Consider the following 22,873-nt stretch of genomic DNA (forward strand, 5'->3'; position numbering starts at 1 on the left):
CGCCTTAATACAGGTGCTCTAAGTACGTCTAAAGGCTCTGCACAAAGGGTAGGGCGATTTGTATGTGTATAAGGAAGTGTGGCTGATCTCTTACCCAAAAATGGAACTAAATTGATATGTAATGCGGTTTTAGTAAAAGGACCACTTTAGGTCTCCGCCATTGTATCTTCGCCGGGTGGATCTGCCTCCGGACATGCCGGTAATAAAAGCCCCGCTGATTTTGAATATATGCGCTCGGCATGAGTATTGTCTTTTTTGTTTTCAGGAAAGTATCGGGATGCTACAATAGATTTCCTTGAAATCACTCGTAGATTTCTTCAAGTATTCACATACAAAGTAGTTGAAAACTGTCCCTAAAAATAATTTAGATGCGGAAATCAGCGTATGCACAAATTGAAAAAATTCGGACATTTAAAAATCCCTTGAGGAAATGGAATAGAATGGGTAAAAAGAGATTTGAGAATCCAAAATCTATGGTTTGCGGGTACAAGTATGTGCCACATGGTTTAGAATTGCACAGGCACTTGAGTTTCCACAGGCTGCATTACTGCTCCTCACTATGGTTTGGGGTCATGTCAATAGCCACCAATATATGCCCTTCAACAGTGCTTTAAATTCGTTAGGACTTCTGGGAGGACTAGGAACGCCACATATATTTGTACCAATTATGGTGTATAAAAAACTCCATAAAATACTTAATAAACACTTGATTACTAGTGTGGGAGTGAAGTGGCGGAGGAAAGGACAAATAGTCTGGTTTCCGTTGCTGGATGATAAACCTTAATGTCATGAAAGAGCCTGTGAATGCTCCTAACAAAGGGACAAAAAGTACTTTGACCTTCTGTAACTGACCTAGCTTCGCAGTCTGCGGGAAAGCTATTAACAACTGAAGCGATGCTTAACGTGAACCGCCTAAAAAGTTTGTCACGGGGCTGTCCACGGTACCTGTATTAAAATGTCACCTATGTGAATTCGCGACACATCCTCTACTTTTCTAGTAGCTGAGTAGAATCCAAATAGATATGCTCCGGTGGTAAGGATGAATAGAGGAGAAAAATTACCTGTATGGAACATTTTAATCATGCCTTTTATCAAAGAATCTGCTTTTAAGTCGGCATCCCTATGACTATTGGTGGATACATGATTTGGTCTTGTTGTGGAGCATCGTCTAATCTCCATCAGTCCGAGGACAGGGCATTTTCCCCCTTCTCCGAAGTGGTGCCTAAACAAAACAAAATTTTAGATTTAGCAAAATTATCAAGACGATTCATTGCCATTGGAACCAAATATCCTCCCAGTCACACGAAAGTTTGATGGCTGGCGCTGCTGATTCGTGGATTTTTGCCTGCATCACCGACTACTTTATAATGTACGACTCGGAGGGCTCACCAAGTGGATTACGGGAGCCGATACTCGAAGAAAGGGAGAGGCTGTATAATGCCATACTAGTTTATGTAAATCTGCATCTGATTAGGAAATACCTAGATCTCTGCCGATTGTGCTTCCGCTCAGCCGCATGGACGCTGGATTATGGCAGTAGACTCCCAATTCTCATGTACATTGGTAATACATTTACTGCCATGCAATTATGGCTCCTGACCTGGGAAGAAAATTAGATTATACGGAACTTTTTTCAAGGCATCCTGCTTTGCCAAGTGTATTTTGGCACTCCAAGACTTCCCTGAAGACAAAAAAGACATAATACTCGAGCAGAAGATATATACACATATATTCAACCTGCAGTAGGGACTGGGCTGCTGGCATGGCCCAGACGCCAGCTCACCCGGCGAAGGCGCAATAATGACAATTTAAGTGATCCTTTTACCCAAACTGCGAGTTAGCAAACAACTAACGTATTACAACATTCTATGAATCCAACGCACGTTGGTAATGTTCGCCATAAAATGATTTGGAGCAGAATAGAGCTGCATCAATAGATGAAAGTGCTGCAATAAATTTTGTGGGATTAAAATTTGCCTTAAGTATTAGAATATTCTTTATGGTATTTTAATTTCAGCTTCCTGGAATGCATTTTGTTGAAGCTGTCATTTTACCATCGCGGTCTGAAGGATCCCTATTGGCTATCCCCGTTAACTAAAGTATGTCTGTGTATATTGATTTCGATAATGTTAGAATAAGGAGTCCTGAACTTATTATTTCACTCTAGCACACTTCATAAGAGTGCATTGGTTGTTGTCAGGGCCGAGTTTCTTTTGTAGATTCCAATGTCGTCTGTGGGTTGTTCTTCCCCAAACCAATATGCACATCTCAACGGCAGACCTAGCACATCGGGTGATCAGCAACCTCAGGCCGCAAATGAGACTGGACGCTCTTCTGTCGATCCAAAGCTTATCATTCGGATTGGTGCTAAGCAGATAATAAGGTGCATTCTTTATTAACGTATTGGAGATACAGGAGGTCCACACCACACACCCACGCACACGCGTACATAGCTGTATACATACATATGCCGAAAATTGCTCATATGATCTTATTACTTCTCATTCATCCCTGTCCTCTTTTATGTTTTAAATTGTGTGAATTTAATCTCTCTTTTCTAGCCTTTTTATTCCGGTGTCAATATGCATGTTTCTTGTGGTCTTCATCAGCAAAACCGTGCCCTACTTTTCCACAACTGACGTCTATCTTATTTATACACCCTTTCACACACCGAACGCAGACATCGGCACCCAGACCTGGCAAACCCTTGCAAATGTGGTCATATTTTTGAGCGTCATAGTTGTCATGACTTTCCTTCTTGTGCTGTTATTCAAATTCAAGTGCTACAAGGTAGGTTTATTCCTGAGTATACTAAATTTGAGGTAAGAACCTTGACCCCCTGTTTCTATATTCAAAGATTGATGTAAAATAATTTTACTAAAATGTCATGCCAATTTGGGTTCTTAGCCTAAAGTGCTCTTTCGACTTCATCTTGATATGAGTTTGTTAGTGTGAATTTGAGAAATCACTTGAATTATGGATGTTTATCGTGCAGTTTCACTGTGTTGACCTATCAATTAACGAATAAATAGTTTTACCTAGTGCCTCACGGGTTGGCTTGTCGCGACTACATTCCTTCTTGTCTTCGTCATTTCATTTACGTTTTTCACGTGAGTTAAACCTTTTTCTCTACCTTTTTGAGACAAAAAACTGGTTCGTTGGAGATGTCATCAATTTGGAATAAATTTTACTGCTTTTTTTCCTCGGTTTTCATACTAGGATATTTTCATTTTCAACACTAGTTTCTCATTTATTGTGATCACTTTACTTCCCGCCTTGTGTTCTCTGGACTTACCACGTAGTTTTAGGCAGCCAAAACTGTGATTATGATGCTGTTTTATTTATGACTTGTCCGAATGACATTAGGAAGTGCTCACGCCATACGCTCATTTGCCGATGTTTTTTTTACATTGGCGAGCTTTTTGTCCAAGTAAATGCCGCTCAGTAAATTGACATTAATTTCTTTCCAGGGAATTACTGCGGGCTTCTATGATTTTCTTCGATAACATCACGTTTGCCATTCTTCTGTGGAATTTTGGAGTACTGGGCCTCATATCCATTCACTGGCGTAGCCCTCTTATCTTGCAACAGGCCTACCTCATCTTCAACAGCGTCCAAATGGCCCTTATCTTCCTCAAATTTTTGCCTAAGTGGACCTGCTGGGTCCTCCTCGGAGCGCTGGCCATCTGGGGTAGGATACTTATTCACTCCCTCACTATGCTTAAATTCCTTTGGTCTGGCACCGTAACATTTTCGTACAACCTACCTGTTCTATTCACTTCCTAGCGTACACTTTCATTAGAAATGCCTCGGCACCAATTAACGTTTTTGTTAATTTTCAGCGGTTTCCGTTCTCTATAGTGAATTAGTTTATCGCGTGTATGGGGGGTCAGCATTATCGGTTCGCTTGCTTGTAGACTTGATAGCAGTCCTCTGTCCACGAGGTCCCCTTCGCATGCTGGTGGAGATGGCGCAGGAACGCAATCAGCCACTCTTTCCTGCTATGGTCTATTCCACAACCACCGCCTACATCGCCACGACGCAGCCGGTGGCGATGATGGGGGACGAGGAAACTCACTCGACGCACGTGGGTCCTGCCGTTAAACCGACGGAAGAGCACGCTTATCTTAGTCAACCATCTCCTCAACAGCCCTCCTCTCTCGCGCCTCTCCTCGAAATGGGTACGCCTCCCTATCTGCCCCTTGGGTCAAGTTTCTAATTGAGGTTACTTCCAACCAGTGGGGTTTACTGATCTTAAAATCATAATGTAGCGATTTTACATGCCTTGTCTTTCGTCAGCGTGAGCTACAAGAATTGCGAGAATTACAGCACATAGTTCAAATGTATCTTTTCAGGTGCTAATAATTGACTACACATCACATGCTTGTATGCTTGATGAATCTACGACTCCGGTTTGTTATTACGGTTTATAACGAATGCACTTGTCTCGACCTACCTTCCCTGAAATGCGTTTAGGAAATGAGTCATCGCTTATCATGGTTAAGCGATTATCCTCTAGGTTATCCTCTCCGTTGATTAGTTTAGCAAGTCTTTTACTTTCCCAATGACTTCATGAGATGATAGATCTTTTGCTTGGGGGCGAAATTCAGAAGAAATTGGGTTGTCATTGTTTTGCTATCCAGTGGGCGAAGGTATTGGTGTCTGTTTGTTATGCCACTTTTTGGTCCCCTATCTAATCTAGTGTCCCATCTTGGGCATATTTGATACCTGACTATCTACAGATTGCGCAACTATTAGCGCTCCCTTTTACACTTGTACAATTCACCTTCATAAAACTTAGATTGGTTTACTGTGCTTCTTAGGTAATTTGTCAGGCAACTCGACTCAACCAAGTGAGATGGCCAACGTAAGCCTTTTTAGAAATGTTATTGCGAAATTGCATTTGATTTTCCGAGTGCTGCCTGCCACTTGATGGTTGTCGGCAGTCTGATGATGAGAAAATATCACGAATTGCACAAAAAACCGACACACTTTTAGGTGCTTTAAAAGTGAACAACTAAATAGAATCTCTGTCAGTGAAATGATTTCCCTATCATTACGTAGAGTTTCTTTTACAGTTGCATGAATATTAGCTACTTTGCAGGTATATTTCAGGGCAGTTTTACGAATACCCACCATTACTTACTATCATGACCATTGATTTTTAGGGTTTTACTTAAGGCTGTCGAAGGGTAAGTAGCTTTCCACGTAAAGTATCACAAATTAAGGGCCATTAATGGCATCCGTGATGGGTTAAGTTGGTAACATAAATGACAGTCGTAAGGTATTGAGTTTTCAACAATCAGAATGCTATTTTGCGTATCAGGACTTAAGTCATTCGGAAGGGCAACAGTCCAATCAGGGAGAAGGTAATACAAATCAGCAGGAGCAATGCGACTTCACGCCTCCTTTGACAGTCGATTCTGTGGAGCCGAGATCGCACGAAATGCAGAGTGGGCATGGTGGCGAACAGCCAGAGAGTGCTAACGATCGTTTGAGGGACCTGCAGGTCAGATTTTTCACTCTAGCTCAATAGCCACTACCCTGGCCACTTCAAAAGGATTTATTAGCACTTTCCCCCGGACAGGAAGATGTGATTGAACGCGAGGAGCGTGGGGTGAAGCTGGGTCTGGGAGACTTCATCTTCTACAGCCTCCTAATAGGACGCGCTTCCTTAGACGGCGACGTGTTGACTGCAGTGGCGTGCTACATAGCCATCCTGGTGGGCATGTGCCTCACTATCGTGGCGCTGGGGGTAGCACGGAAAGCCCTTCCTGCTCTCCCAATTTCCATTGCATGCGGCATTGTCTTTTACTTCTCCACCGCCGTCGTCATCACCCCCTTCATCCGTGCCACCTCTGAAAAACGCCTCTTTTTCTAGTCTGCATCGCGTTTTTCCTCTCTGTGACTAGGATTTTATTTATTCAATCTCATTTAAAATGAGTGTTCTTCCACGGTGCTTTGCGAATTCTCGTTTGGGTGGGGTGTCGAGGGCTTCTGATTCGATTCCTCTTCCCACTGATGCGCAATTTACATCTATGATTCTGCACGGCTGGGTCATCATTAAGGGGATGGTAGCGATTGTGCTGGTTCATTTTTCTAAGTTCGGGAAATGTAGTTTTTGAGACCTGGAAGAGGAAAACAGGCATTTTGGCTGTTAGTAAGACATCAACCCTCGTGTAAGTTGACAAACCATGCCAGTATGGGCCATTGACGACCCTGAAAACTCGGGGTGACAAAGCATCACAAAAAGGCCACTTAATTTCAGCGGCATCTTCTTTTTAACAGACAGCTTGTTGGGCATCAACTAGTGCATGCAGAAATGGTTTTTTCAAGTGTATTGCACATCAGTTCTTTAATATAAGCGCTAAAAAGACCCATTTCATTTATCTGAAAAGAACTTGGCCACTAAACCTATTAGCAATTCAAATCAATTTATTACTTTTATTTTAATCATCTGAACTTTTCAAATTTCCCTACTGTGGTTACAAAACAGCAGTTAATAGTTTATGTAGTCATTTACACAAAATACCAATTTCGTGGGGTATATGAAAGAAATACTGTTGTTCTCGAATATGTTACATTAAAATGTGATAAGCTTAATTTCTTTATGGAGGTAGATGGCTTTGTCACATTTTGTGACACATCTATGTTTGGACTCCTTATCTCCCCTTGTTTTAATGTTTCATTATACTGTGACTGCCTTATAGGCCATTGTCTTCTTGTAGAGGTTCGTCTAGCTTATATTCGGTTTTGGTTTTTCCTTGATTGTTTTGAAATCAGACCTAGAGTATATCAATCTAAATGTCTTAGATTATCTCAATTCTTAGTGCACTTACGTATACGCCTCTTAATGCTTGTGTTTCTGGCCTCGAGCCCGATTATCTTTTTGTATCATGTCTGTTGTTAACATCAATAACAGCTACCGTGGTTCTGTTCTAGGGCAGAGTTGGAGCTGGTTTGTAGTTTGGACGTCAAGCGAAAGCTAGAGTGGTAACAATGTCTGGAAACAACGAGCAGCGCAGAGGAGCGCCACAAATCGAAGAACAAGAATTGGCCACCAAGACAATACAGATTCAAAATAAGCGTTTTTACCTTGACGTCAAGCAGAATTCGCGCGGTCGGTTCATAAAGATCACTGAGGCTGCCGTAGGTGGTCAAAAGTCTCGGATTTTGATGTCAATCCCCGCCGCTCAAGCGCTCCGGGAAAAGTTGGAAAAACTACTCGAGGTTCTTAACAAGCTTCCCCCGCACGACCCTAAATCACTTGCTACTGACGGTTTAATTGAATCCGAAGCCATTGCAAGGGATAATCGTCGCTACTATCTTGACCTCAGGGAGAACGAGCGCGGTCGATTTTTAAGGATGTCAATGCTCTCAATGGGTGTTCGTGTGCAAATAGCTTTACCAGCAGATGGACTATCGGATATGTGCAATGGAATTGCAGAACTTATCAACGATTATTGCAGGGATGAGGATTTGAGTATGTGTTTGACTCCTTTTAATAGTGTTAATCTGAAATGTCTTGGATACTAGTTTAGTACTTGAGGTTATCGGAAATCTAAGGTTGTGTTGGTGAACCCTAGCGTACTGTTGATATCTGTTGCTATTTTTGATCTTAATTTTGTGAAATTGACTATGTGGCAGTAAGCAGTAAGGTAGTAACCAATTCACTCATTTCTTTGGGGAAAATTTCACCTGAATTCGGTAATAGCATGAGGTGCATTCTCCTTTGCAGTTGCGACATCTGAACTACCAGAAGCAAAGGTATTGTTCGCGGGCAACAAGACGTTCTACTTTGATGTGGGCTCTAATCGCTACGGTGTTTTTCTCCGCATATCTGAATTGCGTGCCAATTACAGGACGGCGGTCACCATTCCTGAACACCATTGGTCTCGTTTCCGTGACATCTTGGATGAACTAGCCAGTAAACCCGAGGGCAACAAATTGGCTGAAGAGAAGGATGAAAAGGCTGCTGGTGTGATGCCCAAAAAGAAAGAAGGGGAGAATGGTGGTGAACAGAGTGGCAATAAACTCAAGGCAGCAGAGAATTCAACACTTGCACCACTTGCTTCTGAGCCAAGTACTATTTCTGTGGCGTAGTTGCTCATATCCATTTTCAAATTTCCGGTTCTGTTCTTACCTACACTTATTTCACTTCTGTATTCTACGTTTCTTCATGCTCTTCTAGTCCTGTCCGTCTTCCCTCACTTGTGCATGCCGTCTTGCCACCAGCGCTTTTTCCTAACATCATGCCGCTGGTAACGCGTTTGATAATCACCCAATGGATTCATTCTCACCAAGAATTGACTCCATCCTGCATGTTAAGCCGTTGGCCGTGGTCTGACTTTCCGGCGCGGCGGGTTTGTGTTTTCGCAAGAGTTAGTTTTGAGCACATGCGCGAATGTTCCTCCATCCGTGGTACGTTCCTGAGGATACGAACGAGAATGGAGTGGGTGGTTCCGAGGTTTTAAGCTGCTAGTGAATGAAGCGGGTATTGTTGCAAGAAGTGGATTCGGCCATGGGTATGGTTCGTAATCTTCATCCGAGGTATGTTTTATGGAATCGCTTCTCGGATGCGGTGTCTGCGCCGATTTAGGATAGGGGCGGGTCAGTTCGTGCTTGTGCCCGAACGGATGAGTCACGGCGGGATTTTCACTGACTGTGGCTTGGATGCACATGTCTTGTGAATTTTTAAGGTGCTGTGGAGGTTCATGTGATTTTTTTACTCTATTTCTGAAGTTCAGTGCACTTATATTTGGCTTTCGGAACATCACTAGCAGGTTGGAATTTCACTATCTTCTAAAGTACTGCTTTTATTTGGTGACAGATAAATGGATTAAAACCTCTACAGATTTTATTACCGTTTCAGGGTTCAAATAACACTCATTTTTTAGTTACCCGCCATTTCAGGGGAGATCGTTTGTAAGGCGTCTCTCGAGAGGTAGTTGCTATCTATTTAGTAAACTTAGCATGTGGCAAGTTAGCGCTGATTGGTTATGTAACTGGGGGTTTTTCACCTTTAGGCTCTTAAGCGTTACTTACTTTCATTAAATATGTTTTAGCCTATGGTTAACGAGGTTCACCTGAAACCGGTGACGATTTGCCGGACGGTGAAGGTTCTAGCAGCAGTTACCGAATTCATCGTGGTCATTGGCTTGGTTACATCTTAATCCAGGCAGTGCGGATTTACAAGGCACTTTTTTTGTGTAATTGAATTCACAAATTTTATCCAGAATCAGGTTGTTGTTTGCTGCAAACCTCGTGATTTCGTCATGCACGCATCGTTGGAATTTGTCAGCAATACCGATGTGCAGCATGAGAACTAATGTCTTTATTCCACTCATTTTTTACGACAACATTCAGTAGATCCCCCTTTATCCCCTTTTTATGGTTAAAAGTTGTTCGCTAATGCCTTTTGCATCTGCTGTTCTAAGGGTTTTCTAGTTTAGCTTGGGACCGACCCGAATTCAGTTCCTTCTGCATGCACAACTATTGGGATGGCTGTGGCTAAAATTTATTCCTTTCCACAAGGAATCTTCACACCAGATCTTGTGTTTTAGTTATTGAGATAATGGTATCCTATTCCAGTAAATTTAAAGAAATTTCCATTTCGTCTTCTGTTACCCATTTGATGAGATGGTTGTCTACACCGAGCTAAATCCAATTTGTTCAATAGTATATAAGCGTCGGATGCGAAAGAAGACAATATAAATTGATGCACTTAGATATACCTCCTTTTTTGATAACTCTCCATGTGACACCTTCGTTCTGTTATGCAGCACGTCCTATGAAGATTAACCTCCCGTAATTCACGCTGCACCGATGCTTTCCTCGTGTCGCGAGTGCGGGCATGCAATCGGTAGATTTCAGAAAGATTTTTCCAATTTGTAGACTTTGGCGACTGATAGTAATCAGTTCCGAAATTGGCGTGCCGTAAACATTTCTGGGATTGTTGAAATTTGGTACTTCCGACGGCTCGAGTCTTTCGATGCCTTACGCCTGTAAGTGACTAACCCGATTTCGGAATTCACCTCATTTGCAATCGTCTGAGTCAATCAGACTTTTTTTTTTAAATCGCTTTGTACATTTGTTGAAGATGCTAGTTGTGGTGATAAGGGTTATTAAATTACCCTTTTTATCTGTGATGTTTTTCTACGTCACCCAAAATCGCTGTCACAAAAGTAACTAAAGTGCTGGCTCAAGACAGTTTTAACACTAAGGGATGGAACTGACTAGTACCGCTACAGACTAAGTCAAGCCAAATCATTTACGGAGCTGCTTTTTTTGCAGACAAATATTATTCGAATTCCCCATTGTTTTAATATTGCATCTTGCTTACCGGTAGGGTAAATGAGGCAATTACTCGTCGGACATGGTTTTTCACTAAAAATGAGTGTCAAATACTGGTCACACCATCAAGGCTAAATGTGGGATTTCATGGTGTAATCAGAATATTTCCTGCTTTCTCCATCCCACAACATGTTTTTACTCAAAGAGTCGAAGTGGCGAAGGGTGACTATGATTCCCTAAGGCGGAAGAAAACAGGCTGATACGGGAGATCCCACGACTCCGGTCAAAAGTCTTTCACATCACATATTTCTTCATATTAAATCATGCCGGCAATCCTCCATATATTTTCCAAATTCAACACATTCATAGGATATTTTGTTGGTACATTACGTATATATTGCGATATTTTTGGACTGAGGTGGGGGAACAACCCGTAGAGCTGCTAATTAGGGCCATTTTGAAATCCTTCCTTGTTTTATGATAGAAGATAGTATCATTATGTAGCACGACACTCTTTTTAGCTAATCCTTTATCTGAGTAGACTCATCGGTCCCCTAATGGGTGTCACGGCATTCTGGTCAATAATAGTTATAGTCTCTAGTAGTAGATCCGTAGTGCTTGGATAACTTGCTTAACCCTGCGCTGGATAACGCGGGCACCTAAGTATCCGCTTCTGGACCACAACGGTAACCTCAGCCCTTCTGTGCTCAGTATCAGGTTGTTCGCCGTTCTACCATGACGTCTTACGACTTCGGGAAAGACTCCAGATTCGGCAGGTTATCCACATTGCTGGTATGCCTTCTCACGTCCACAATATCTCTTCAATTTCGCTAATGACTTACAGAAATCAGGAACTCAAATAGATCCAAACCCTCACAAACGTTTATGAAGGAAATCAAAGTTAACTTTACGTATTTTATTAAGGGTGGATGTTTTATAAATAGATGTTTATTCGGGTTACTAGATTAAAGGAATCTACTACGTCCTAAAATTCTCAAGTTAAATCTATACAGGTATCTTAATAACCTTTCCTTGATCCACCTTTTGAATTTAGACAGTTTAACGGGCAGAAGAGACTGAACTCTCCAAAAGCCCTATTTTGAAGTGAGATGTGAGCCAAGTTGTGGGTCATCTCCACCACCTCTGTGCTTAACTGCAACTAACAGTGAGTTTTCCCTGTAAACATTTCCTATCCGTCATCTTCAAAGCAGTGATCGGGCAACCTAGCTGCGAACTTTGATTGGCGGGCTAATGACTGTGGTGGAAAAATTTAGACTTGTTTTTGTGTTCACTTTCTGTTAATAGAGCGTTAATTTGCGTAGAATTGTGCGACTGGTTTCCCGTTATCGTGGTCCCCAGGTTTTTGCTCAAATTAATTCAGCTAAAGTCAACACTTTTCTCCTATCCATATTTTAATGCGCAACACTTCAAAATAGTGGAAAACATGTACCACTACTATGGAAATTATGTATTCGCAGAAATGGACCGAAATAGTGTCCAACACCACTGTAATCGGCCTCCATTAAAATGTCGACACGTCTTCTAAAGTGTCCACGCACTCCATTCGATAGTCTGCACAATTACCGGTCTTAACGTCCTTAAAGCGCATACCAATTCGACCTCGGCATTACGAGCATGTGTTGATAACCCTCACCACATCACCCTACACGGGTCAAGAGCTCTAGAACGGCGTAAATCTGGCGGTCAGCCTAGAAACTTCAACCTGGCTAGCAACTACCATCATTGATCTGGCGTGGGCTTGGGAATGACGTCCTAGTTGTCCGGATAAGCTCAGTGTTTTGGATAACATCCAATCATTTGTAGTTTTGTTTCCATTTTCTGGAGATGTTTACTTTGGGACTCAAATAATTTGAGAAAGGTATCAATCTAAGTTCACTGTGCATGACAAGGGGATTGGCGTAACTTTTTACCGCCTGTGATAAAAACAAGTTCTCTACGTCAGGTGTGGCAGGGTAGGTTAAGCCTACTTAGAACTCCGGCTACTTCGGTTTCTTATATTACGTACCCAAAAAATTTGGCTCAGCTATCCGCGGTCAGACAACGTTAACTGGCTGACTGCAATACAATTTGTTTTGCTGTGTTTGCATTGGGACAAGTCTAAGTTTCTTGGAAGTGTTCCATTAGTTCATCTTATTTGTATCTGAAACAACTTTGGTTTGGGTACTCTACACGCATTTTCTTGAATATTTTAATCACAGACAAATACTCATGAATGGAGAACAATTGATTTGCTCCATAAGTAGAGTGCCACAGAATCCAATATTTTTTCAACCAACAAATCTTCACTCCCAAAGACAAGTTTGCATGCCAGTTTCGCCTTAGCCTTTTGGCGGTGTAAGAAGGCGTGGAAAAGTTTTCACTGTGAAGGCCGTGGCTTAGAAATTGTGCAGCAATTTTAACCTTTTTTCGGTGCCTATACTAGTCCACTCTGTGACCACACCCACAAATTTTGTAGTATGAATCTCATCCTTCCGATGTTGCTAAACTTCTTTGTGCCCTATGGATGTCACATTACAATAGGCTATGATAAAAGGCAGCCCCTCGCCTGCATTTACGCTGCTAACAAGTCGAGATCCATCTATTAACATCAGACATTGCGTATTAAGAGAGGGGCAGATACATCACTAATTCTGTTTTTGCGACTTTCAGGGGTCAAATGACTAATAAACTTGTGTAAGGAGATGAGGATCCGTTCTATCTAGATGAGAGGAGATTAAGGATTTACTAATTTTAAACAGTTTAAAAGTCGCATTTGAGGCCTGAGAGGCATTTTAACGAGAAAATGCGCAACATAGGATCGGGATGTAAATATGACCATGAGAATTATAGACTTCAGTCTCATCCTCCCCATTTCTTTAGCGTGGCATTGGTGTGTCATAAATCCAGGTGTAAACAGGGCTTAATATCTTGGAAAAAAAACATTAAATTGAGCTTACTGCAACAAGTCGGTAAACTAGTCTGCCTGTAGTCTATAATCCGATGGAAAGAGTCGTATGTTAGCCATAAACCATGTTTAAACTGAAATTATAACATTCAAAACCACTTTTCTCGGACATCACAAACACATAATAGTACATCTTTTCAAAGATACCAACTTCCTTTTTGTGTGAGTTTGGAAAATGAACCCAAAACTGCTAAAGGTGTCTGCAGTCGTACTTGCAAACCACCTGATCTCGGGCTTCGATATCATACAGGTGGATACAAGTTTACTGATTGCATTAAATATTCACTAAGTATGCTCTATTGCTCGTATAAAGCTACCCAACTACCAACTTTTTGAATTTATGTTTTGTCACCAAGCTCGGAGCGCGATCGAAGTGGAATTAGCGCTTTACTCCAACAATGGAGACGCAGATGTCTAAAAGGAGGTCGTAGAGTGATATCGGTGATAACAGGGAATACCGAGAGTGGCATAGAAATGCTCAAATATGATTGTAATAGGACTAGCCTTGTTCACTTCCACATCGTCACTAAGGTGAAATTTGACGATTGAAGGCTTTATTTGGGATGATGCCCGCTTAATTCAGTAGTACCCATAACTACTATAAAAACATTTGCGAATCCGCAAAAAATAGGAAACTTATTTGTCCCCCTTTTATAATACTCAAAAGCTTGATGTACAGTTATACTGGGTTATTATGGTGATGTATCTAAGGCATAGTCGATTTTTAAGTCGGCTGCATTAGCTGCACTTGGTTCCGCAAAATAGAATTATGCGAATAAAGAAGGGACAAGAGAAGTCGAAGCTAGGATGAGGAGTTGCACCTAATGTTAAGCAATGGGTGAAGTGTCGTCCAAAATTGTGAATGAGACTGTTTATGACGATTTTTGACATTATTACAATAGCTAAATGTGTAAATCAATTTCACACTTAACGTTGCATTAAAAAGTATGGTCGTTACTAAGTGCAAATGATTTAGAGGATGGAAGGTACATTTTGGGTTGTTCTAGATAAGAAGGCCAAAATATCATAAATATTTGAGAATGTAGCAAATGGACATTGGTGGACAGTGTGTAAAAATGTTAATTTTTGTGGCATTTTAGAGCGCTTGGAGAGCAATGTTAGTGATAGAATGCAATCAAAATGAAGAGGGTCTTAAACCGTAGTCACGAAACTCCGCCAACGACCACGAAGATTATCCAAAATCGGTATTTTCATATGCAAATAGGAGATTTGGGAATTTAAATATTACTTTGGCAATGTGAACTATCCAGTCTGATATACTATAAGAATCTGTGGCATTTTTGAATTAGTAATGTAACACGATAGTGGTTTATCCCTCGGTTCTGGTGAGGCGCGACTTTTGTACTTCGAATTAGCCCCCTTGTACCTCGCTGGGTGGGCTGGCCTTTTGGGCCATGCCAATACCCCAGACACCTTCTCCGTGCTGAATATATATATTCTGCCCGAGTATTGTGTCTTCTTTCGTCTTCAGGGAGCCCCGGGACGCTACAGTAAGCATCCAACTAAATCATAATTCTTCTTTACATAAATAGGTTTCGCTCGAAACTAGACCCAGCGTAAGACCTCGTTTCTTCTCTGGAAAGGCAGAAAGTATTTGAAAGAAGTTAAAAGCATCAAGACAGAGGTGATTGTTGGGAAAGAGTCTCATTTATTCATATAGATCTTATGTGTTTGAGTATACCATTTGGGCGACAAGAGATCAGGTTACATCAACTTCGTAACCAAATGGATGTCACGGACACTCTAGGCGGAAGTAAACCTTTATATCCTAATAACTTTGGTAACCCGAAAACCTTCCCAATATTGCTTGAGTAAAAACATCGTCTACACAATGTTCGCTTTCCAATGGTATAAGGCAAGAGGTAGAAGAAATACCAAATAGTAACTTTTAAATAAGCATCAATAAAGCTAATATAATCCAAAACGATGATCACACAATTTTGTGTGAGTTTCGTAGAAGGTGGGAAAGCTCTTCCTGTGATAATGACGATGATGGTTCTCAACCTCTTTTTGGTTATTGCTGATGAACTCTTGCTGTGCCTCAAATAATCGAAAATCTATGAAAGCATCGCCAATACAAAAACAGTAAATACCGCCAAAATAAATAAGCTTGCTTCCTCAAATCGTGTAAGAGCAAATACAGGTCCAAACCAGAACGCCCATTTCCAGTGTGCATGCGCGTTTTGTCTGTATCATGTCAATTTGCGCAGCGTTAGCTATTGGAGTTGTGCTGGGGCGCCTCGATTATCTATAATGTCTTACCACCAAATTCACTGGTAAAGTGCTTCCATCATGTTTTATATTTCCTCTTCTTATTTTTTGGCAAGTGTTTTTCCTACTATTGTTTGTGTAAATGTGTTAAGCTAAGTACAGAGATTTCCTCTTTTGGATTATTATATTTGGGTTTTTTGGATTACAACAAATTATCTGTTAATTACTCTATGGGGGCTTTTGCCTTCAAATAGTGTTCATTCTTCAAACTTGGGTTGATATTGTTTGTGATCCTAGTGCACATGGTGGCTGTTATTATTTTTACGTTGCTAAATGGTTTTTTTAATGTGATTTTTGGTTATCCTCTCGGCTGTCGATTTAGTCTGAACACTTTCTAGCGTCACATCGATTTGAAATTATCACTGACTAGAATGTAACTTGACTTTTTAGTGTTAGGTACATATAACCTACTCGAAGTGTGGAGGTTATCGTCTGTATTTTGTCGGTAATGTGGGTCATCAAGTATACTTCTGATGGTGGCGTCGATACTTTATATCTTTGTTGCTTTCATCATCGATACAGATACATGAACGGGTCGAATGAACAAATAAGTGAACAGTCCCTCCAGCAGTCAATCGCAATCCCCTTGGCAACTGTGGGTCCTGCTCCCGACTTGGGAGGCGTCATTTCGGTTAGCAGTGCTCCAGCAGTGTGGACGCAACAGCAAACGACTGCCGTTGTTTCAACGCCTAGGCCAACCGTCTTCGTTTCAAGTCAAGCCCCCACAACCGTTAACTCAGGCTCCCCAATAGTTTTCACTCCAGCAGTTACCTCGATTAATGGACCGATTGTAGTAGCGCCCGCTTCAGCAGTCAGCACAGACGTTCAATCCTCACCCCAGACCAATGGTGTGGTGTCAGTGTCCGAGTCAACGCCAAAGGCGATTTCCCTTCCCGAGACAACTTCCTCCCTCCCCACCTCTACTCCTTCAGCCAGTCAGTCAGCCACCTCGAACACAACTTCTACTGATTCCTCTCAGCAAAAACAGAAGACTGTTTTTAACACCAAGTCCTTGCTAGAACTAGTGAAGGAGACAGACCCATACTTACAACTTGACGATGAAGCCGAGGAGGTATACTTCTGTTGTCATTTATTCTATCATCCGTGTCAAAATTCAGTAATAATTTGTTAGTGATGGCCTTGCCTCGATTAGTCCATGTCCTTGTTTTTGCATAGGCTCTCACGATTTTATCAGAGGAGTTTATTGAGAAAGTTGCCAAACGGTCCATAAAAATGGCAAATCATCGAGGCTCCCCCACTGTTGAGGCGAAGGATGTGAAATTCTGTCTCGGTAAGTAATCTGCCATAAATTTCGCGTTTGCCGACTGAATTTTAATACATTTACTCAGCTTTACTTTTACGTAAATATAATCGAAAACCCTATAGTTGCTGATGTGAGGTTAGGTCTTCCTCAAGAAATGTACGCTCGCATTAACTGCGCTATTCTTTTCTGCTGAAAAACTTTGTGAACAGTCGTAACTTCGGATGTTTGCACAGGAATAGAAGGATAAAAGAAATAGGTATCTAGTAATAGTCTGACCTCTATGCTTTGTTGTAGATCACGATTGGAACTTATTCATTCCAGGATTTCCTACGGTTGAGAAGAACTTTAAACGACCATTCATATTACAGGCGCACAAACAGCGTCTGGCGCTAATTAAGAAGCAGATCAAGCGGAGCTAATGCCTGCAAAGTGATTAAAATGCCGCTCAAATCTCTCTCCCCATTATGTCTCGCTCCCACAGATTTATGCACAGTTATGTACGATCTAACAAAATGAAGTGTACGTGAAATTTAGAAATGTATTTTTCAAATCATAGTTAGGGTGGAGTAAGTGAAGACGAGAAGGGAAGGTTGGTGTTGGCATTCATCCAGTGAGTATCTTTCAGACCGAAACCTAGGCTGCTCGAGGAAATTCAGTTCGCTCAACTTTGTGCTCGTTGCCAACCAGCCGGTAAGTGTAAAGATTTATGGTGCTTTCCTGTATATCCAGTAACATAAATGTGGGCTGCGGATCTCTTAATAATGAAAGAAATTAATTTACTTCAGAAAAGAAGCCAAGACCCATGATAGCCATCTTGAAAAAACGGGTAGATTAAATATCCGTGACGGAGTAAATACGTGCGAACGGTTCTAACTCGAAAAAAAATAGTTTGTTGTGGCTTTTCACTATAAGTACGAGCCTTACCTTTGGAGAGGAGTAAAAGCACCAGTAACAGAGCCAGGGTTCAGAAAGATGCCGCCGTCGTACTGGTAGGCCTCTGCGACGTGCGTATGCCCAGAAATGAGGACATCGACATTAAGTTGCCTTCTGAGCATTGAGAGGCTCGCACGGCTCCCCCAAGGCACACTTTGGTGTCCATGGGTGAGACCAATCTTCAAATTTCCAACCGTAAGGACTTTCGTTTCTGGGAAGGGAAGCTTAAATTGGGGAAATGAACATGAAGTGGGAAACATACTTGGTCAAAGTCACCTTTTACGACGTGAACATCAGCACAAATAAATTTCAATTGATCGTAAATTGTACGGCTAGTAAGATTTCCAGTGCACCATACATGATGAATTTTACCCGGTGAAAGGAGCGCCTTGAAAGCTGGGTGAATGCATACGCTGCGATCCGGGATGTGAAAGTCACCAATTACCAAAACAAGCTAGGTAATAAAGTGGTGGGTGTCGTACAACCTACCATGACGGGTTACGAAGTGGAAACAGTGTTGTCCAAATGTAAGCTTGCTAAATTACAGAAGTACGAAATCAATAAATAACTAGGGAATATACCCAGCAATAACTTAATAAAATGCCAATGTGATAGTAAGTGGAAATATGAACGGACATTAAAAACCATTTGAGGATGTTGCAACAGTAGTCAAGTTTCAGACATTAATCCAAGTAAAAAATTAACAAATTTACAAAAACGACAAACGGAAAACAAAACAGTTGTAAGGCAAGTCAGATAGTTCAGTTTTACACCAAGGTGTTTTCTTCTACCCGTTGAGTAAATGCATACTTAAATTGTGCATAGCGGGTCTTTCGGGAAAACGCGAAAAAATGATACGGTACCTGATGTCACAGCTGACGTAAAAAAAGGCTAGTCAAAAGCACCCAAGACAAATCCCATAAGTAGATTATTTGCGCAACGCGCTAGGGGTGGATAAAACTAGCCCTCAAGCAGGGGAAGTAATGACAAAAATTCAACGGGAAGGGTAAGCGACTTTAGTGAAAATAGCTTCATTAAGGGAACCCATTAAAGTGAATTGCGTTTCCACTAAAATTTAGGCTGCCTTTAAACAAGGTTATATTAGGTCACGCGTTAAAAATAAACTGCGCATTCTAATGAGAACGGTCATTGCCAAAGGGGATTCGGCGTTACAGTCTTTGATTAACTGCTGCGGGAAATCCTGCTATTCCAAACCGACACAGAGGGCATAAAAAATTCGCTTTTTATTCTACGAATAATAAAGGGACTACCAAGAAACCTTTAAGTGCAAAATCTGCTTTTTTGCAGAATTAACAAAAAAGCACTGAATTGATTCCCTACGTTGTTGAAATTCGTATGATATGATATGTGTAATACTGAGGAGTATATAGTGCTATAAAGTAGCTCCCGCAGCATCTTTGAAGATAAAAAAGACATAATACCGTGGTGGCGTATACACGGTGACGAGTAAAATCCCGGATGCCACTAGCCTTGCTCGAAGCTTATTAAACCCAGCGGAAACACGTAGACAGACGCGCAGTACACGGCGAAAAAAGCTAGCCTAGTATCAAATACCAAAATATTGCATTCTCTTTCCTAAATTAGTGGCTACCTGTGGTATCATATAATATCACATTTGTAACGTAACAAGGCCTCAAAAGATATCAATATCGTCTGATTCTTATACTGCAGCGCTAAAGCACAACTTAAAAAGCTCTGTTTTTTTTAAAAATTTTTGATTTAATTTAACAATTTTTTGTTTTTTTGTTTTAATTTGTTTTTTGATGCGTACACATTTTGATGCGCAGGCTGTTCGTTTCGTACTGGTTTGTGGCTTTGTCGTCGTAATCGGGTTTGACTTCTTCAGCCTAGTATTTGGACTGTAACTACATCCACTTGGTATGGTATATTATACAAAGTCAGCATGACTATCTTCACTTTACCTGGTACTATCAAAATATGTGGTTGTTCGTCCGAGTGAACTTGTCATTATTGCGCATAGTGATTTTTAGCGTTGTTTAGTATGGTAGGAGTCGTGTTTACCTTAACTCAAAATGGTTACACTCTTACTCTTTGTTTGCTTTTGGGTCAATATTAACACTGGCTTTGTTCCTACGATCTATTTTAAGCAGAAGTCCTGGTTTATGGTCTCCCGTAAAGCCGATTCATAGATTTTTGTAAGTGGAGTTTACTTTAATGTGCTTTGTTTACAGGTACGGGTATAATTTTAGCCGTATTTTTTAGTTCTGTTTTTCTTCGTTTCTTGGTCATGGACACAAGAAATCCGTCTCCCCCGCCTGGTGTTGATTCTACCCAAGAACAAAACGATCAGATCGGCAACAGCGCCTACAGTAAAAGATGGCTTTATTCGCTCATTCTGCAAGTTCTTACTAAAATAAGCGAGTCCGAAGAAGGTTCATTTGCAACAGAGGAAGAATTGGAGTCGCCTTTAGAAGAGGAACTTTGCTGCCTATGGGACATAACTACTGATCAAGCATTGCTGTCCCACTTACGTCATTTCCAACTGGTTCCCGTATTCACGGAGTGCATTCACAAAAGCAAATGTCCACGCCTAATTGTAAATGGATTTGTTACTGACTCACTTGGCTATCATGTATATAATCGATTTGCCATGTATTTTACCTTATTTCCCACTATTTATTGACACTGATAAAAATTTTCCAAATTATTTCCAATTTAACTTTTCACTAGAAGAATGCTGTTTTGCATCTTAGGAAATTTCTCTTGGCGTTCTCGCGAATTTGTCTTTGGACGAAGAACAATGCGGTATATTGTCAGAAGAACAAAGTTTTATGTAGGTTTTATGCACAAGCATAACTGAAACAGGGTGGATGCTTTAAATCTTCTTGTGATCGACGATACTCGAATACTCATCGAACTGTTCAGGTACTGTTGGTGCTCACCATTTGATTTCCATTTTACAAATTCTCAGGCTCTTGCGTTCCGTTCTTGCCTCAAGATTACACCGGCAAGTTTGGTTAGACGCCATTCATTTCGCCCTCGAATTCATCGATCGGGTCAACTTTATCTTGTGTAGTTCAACCAATGGTTCGCATACTTTTAACATCACTCATTTGTTCAACTTTAGCATCTCTTCTTATGAACACTATTAGTGCTATAGAAACAATCCTTCGAATTGATGACAGCTTGTGTGAGCTTTGGTGCAATGAAAGCTTGCTCGGTTCATTGCAAGAAGCCCAAAAACAAATGTGGTGGGTTGTCTCACTTTCTTTTATTCAATAGCTGGATCCATGGAAACGAAGTGGAGATCATTTACCGACTTCTGTACCTTTATTCTACTAACTCCACCGGGGTTCGAACTCTTAGTACGTTGGTCATCCTGTCATTTTAAAATGTTATTGATAGTTCCTGCTTCAAGATCCAACTATGTTAGTTTTTTTGTGTCATTAAAATTATGTTATGCAGAAATACTATTACTTCCCTATGCTTGTTTGTTTTGTGAAGAAATTGGAATTAACCGTGTATTATAAGAAATCACACTGCCACCTTCTGATCTACACTCCCGTTTTAGTGTCCAGATACCAAGACATCTACCCGAGTTTCGGTGTCTTGATGCGCAAAATCTGTGAGGATGAACCACATTTAATACCTTTTGAAAAGTATATTGCATCCTTGCGACTAATTTTGCCCGTCATCGATGTGATCTTAACGAATCTTCCGTCGTATCACGCGTTGAAAGCCTTTTCCTGTGGTGAGAACAGGATTCCATTGCATTTATATGTCCGAGTGTTTCTTTTGCAAATTTTGCACTAATGTTTCAAGTCACTCCCTCGTAGTTTCTGCATTGTCATATCTCTCACTGCCTCGTCTTCTAGTACAAATACTTGCACGTTTAGCCTGAGTCATTATTATTTCAATTCTCTATATTCATTAGATTGAGGCTGCCTTGTTTGCGAACCCTTATTTGGTATTTAGCCACCTACAAGAACGTCTTGAGTATCCAATTGAGATTAGTCTTGACTTCCCGAACTACTCTCCCTGCCAAAATAATTGATAAAGTTTTACCTTTTACAGACAAGGATATCCTCCCGTGCCTATTTCAAATATCCTTTGGATGTGTAAGTCGAAGCTTCATTTCAGGCGATCTTTCTTTGGATGATCTCTGGAAGGACTTATCAGTCCTCTTCGGTGATTTGATTCAGCGTGTTCATGAGTACATTCAGGTACCTGTATTGTCGAAATAATCTATGTAAACTGTGTATTTACTGACTTTAAACTGCGCTGATAAATAACGATTTATAAATAGTCAGGTGTTAGAATCTGAAGAATTCATCTAGTGCTCTTGTGGGTTGTGTTATTATCCATAAGTCTTGTTTGTTATTAATTAAGGTAGAGCTGCTTTGTGAAGTTAATATTTTGCCATTGGTTATAGAGCGCTGAGGCAGTCATGCCCTGTTTCCTTTATATTGTCAGAAAATTACTACGTTACTGTATTTCAGGATGGCGGTTATGCGGATAAGCCACCAGAAGACTCGGGTGGTCTGCTCTATTGGCTGCATGACATTGAGGACGGTAACCAAGATCTGCGTGAGGCTTTTGTTCGCTGTTGCTTGTGTCGACGCGCACCAGCAGGCGTTGCGGACGCAGAGGGTAATGCCGCTGTCGAGGTCCTGCGTGGTCATCTAGTCTTTGTTTGCCAACGACTCTGTCTTTCCAAGCTCCTTGAATGTTCTACCACAGATCACAGCTAAACTGAAATATTGAAATCACCTTAAATCATGTACATAAATGTGTCATCATATACATTTAGCTTTCTTTAACTCTGCTAATATCTTATAGCAGATAGTGAATGTGCTCTAGTTGATAATATCCATATCTACCGGACATTAGACTGATGCAATTTCCTATTAAGTTCGGCGAGGCGCTGCACTTTTTGGGAATTTTTCGCGTAATTGGAATTTATTTTTAGGATACTGTGCAGTCAAATATACCCAAAATTTGGCTTATTTCAATCAACAGAAAACATTCATCACAAGTGTCTTGGAATGCTGCGTTTTTTTCTGTTGAAATGCTTTAATGTCCCATCTGTTGGAATTCTCCCTGACCAGCATGCAAAATGACAGCTATTCAAATTGTTATTAGGG

The 22,873-nt window shown here is 41.0% G+C and overlaps 4 protein-coding genes across 4 annotated transcripts; 3 read left to right on the forward strand and 1 right to left on the reverse strand. All coding sequences in view use genetic code 11, as the record gives it.

The window, feature by feature from the left end:
- Positions 1-2,225: 2,225 nt before the first annotated feature.
- On the forward strand, positions 2,226-5,881 carry EGR_00303 (Presenilin; the record flags this gene model as incomplete). Its single annotated transcript, XM_024489552.1, has 6 exons — positions 2,226-2,383; positions 3,471-3,691; positions 3,918-4,181; positions 4,824-4,867; positions 5,327-5,509; positions 5,588-5,881. 6 exons carry the CDS (start codon positions 2,226-2,228, stop codon positions 5,879-5,881), a joined length of 1,164 nt encoding a protein of 387 aa, XP_024356230.1.
- A 1,118-nt stretch (positions 5,882-6,999) lies between these two features.
- EGR_00304 (Transcriptional activator protein Pur-alpha) lies at positions 7,000-8,103 on the forward strand (the record flags this gene model as incomplete). The annotated part of the gene is made up of 2 exons (XM_024489553.1): positions 7,000-7,483; positions 7,739-8,103. 2 exons carry the CDS (start codon positions 7,000-7,002, stop codon positions 8,101-8,103), a joined length of 849 nt encoding a protein of 282 aa, XP_024356231.1.
- A 9,344-nt stretch (positions 8,104-17,447) lies between these two features.
- On the reverse strand, positions 17,448-19,371 carry EGR_00305 (Vacuolar protein sorting-associated protein; the record flags this gene model as incomplete). Its single annotated transcript, XM_024489554.1, has 6 exons — positions 17,448-17,568; positions 17,739-17,971; positions 18,010-18,201; positions 18,250-18,283; positions 19,190-19,308; positions 19,360-19,371. The coding sequence occupies 6 exons, from the start codon at positions 19,369-19,371 to the stop codon at positions 17,448-17,450; spliced, it is 711 nt and encodes a 236-aa protein (XP_024356232.1).
- Positions 19,372-20,016: 645 nt separating this feature from the next.
- EGR_00306 (hypothetical protein) lies at positions 20,017-22,480 on the forward strand (the record flags this gene model as incomplete). Its single annotated transcript, XM_024489555.1, has 8 exons — positions 20,017-20,325; positions 20,483-20,562; positions 20,595-20,654; positions 20,701-20,816; positions 20,857-20,980; positions 21,012-21,094; positions 21,804-21,952; positions 22,229-22,480. 8 exons carry the CDS (start codon positions 20,017-20,019, stop codon positions 22,478-22,480), a joined length of 1,173 nt encoding a protein of 390 aa, XP_024356233.1.
- Positions 22,481-22,873: the final 393 nt, after the last annotated feature.

This window comes from Echinococcus granulosus (genome assembly GCF_000524195.1).
Source record: "Echinococcus granulosus chromosome Unknown EG_S00001, whole genome shotgun sequence".
NCBI classification, from domain to species: Eukaryota; Metazoa; Platyhelminthes; class Cestoda; order Cyclophyllidea; family Taeniidae; genus Echinococcus; species Echinococcus granulosus.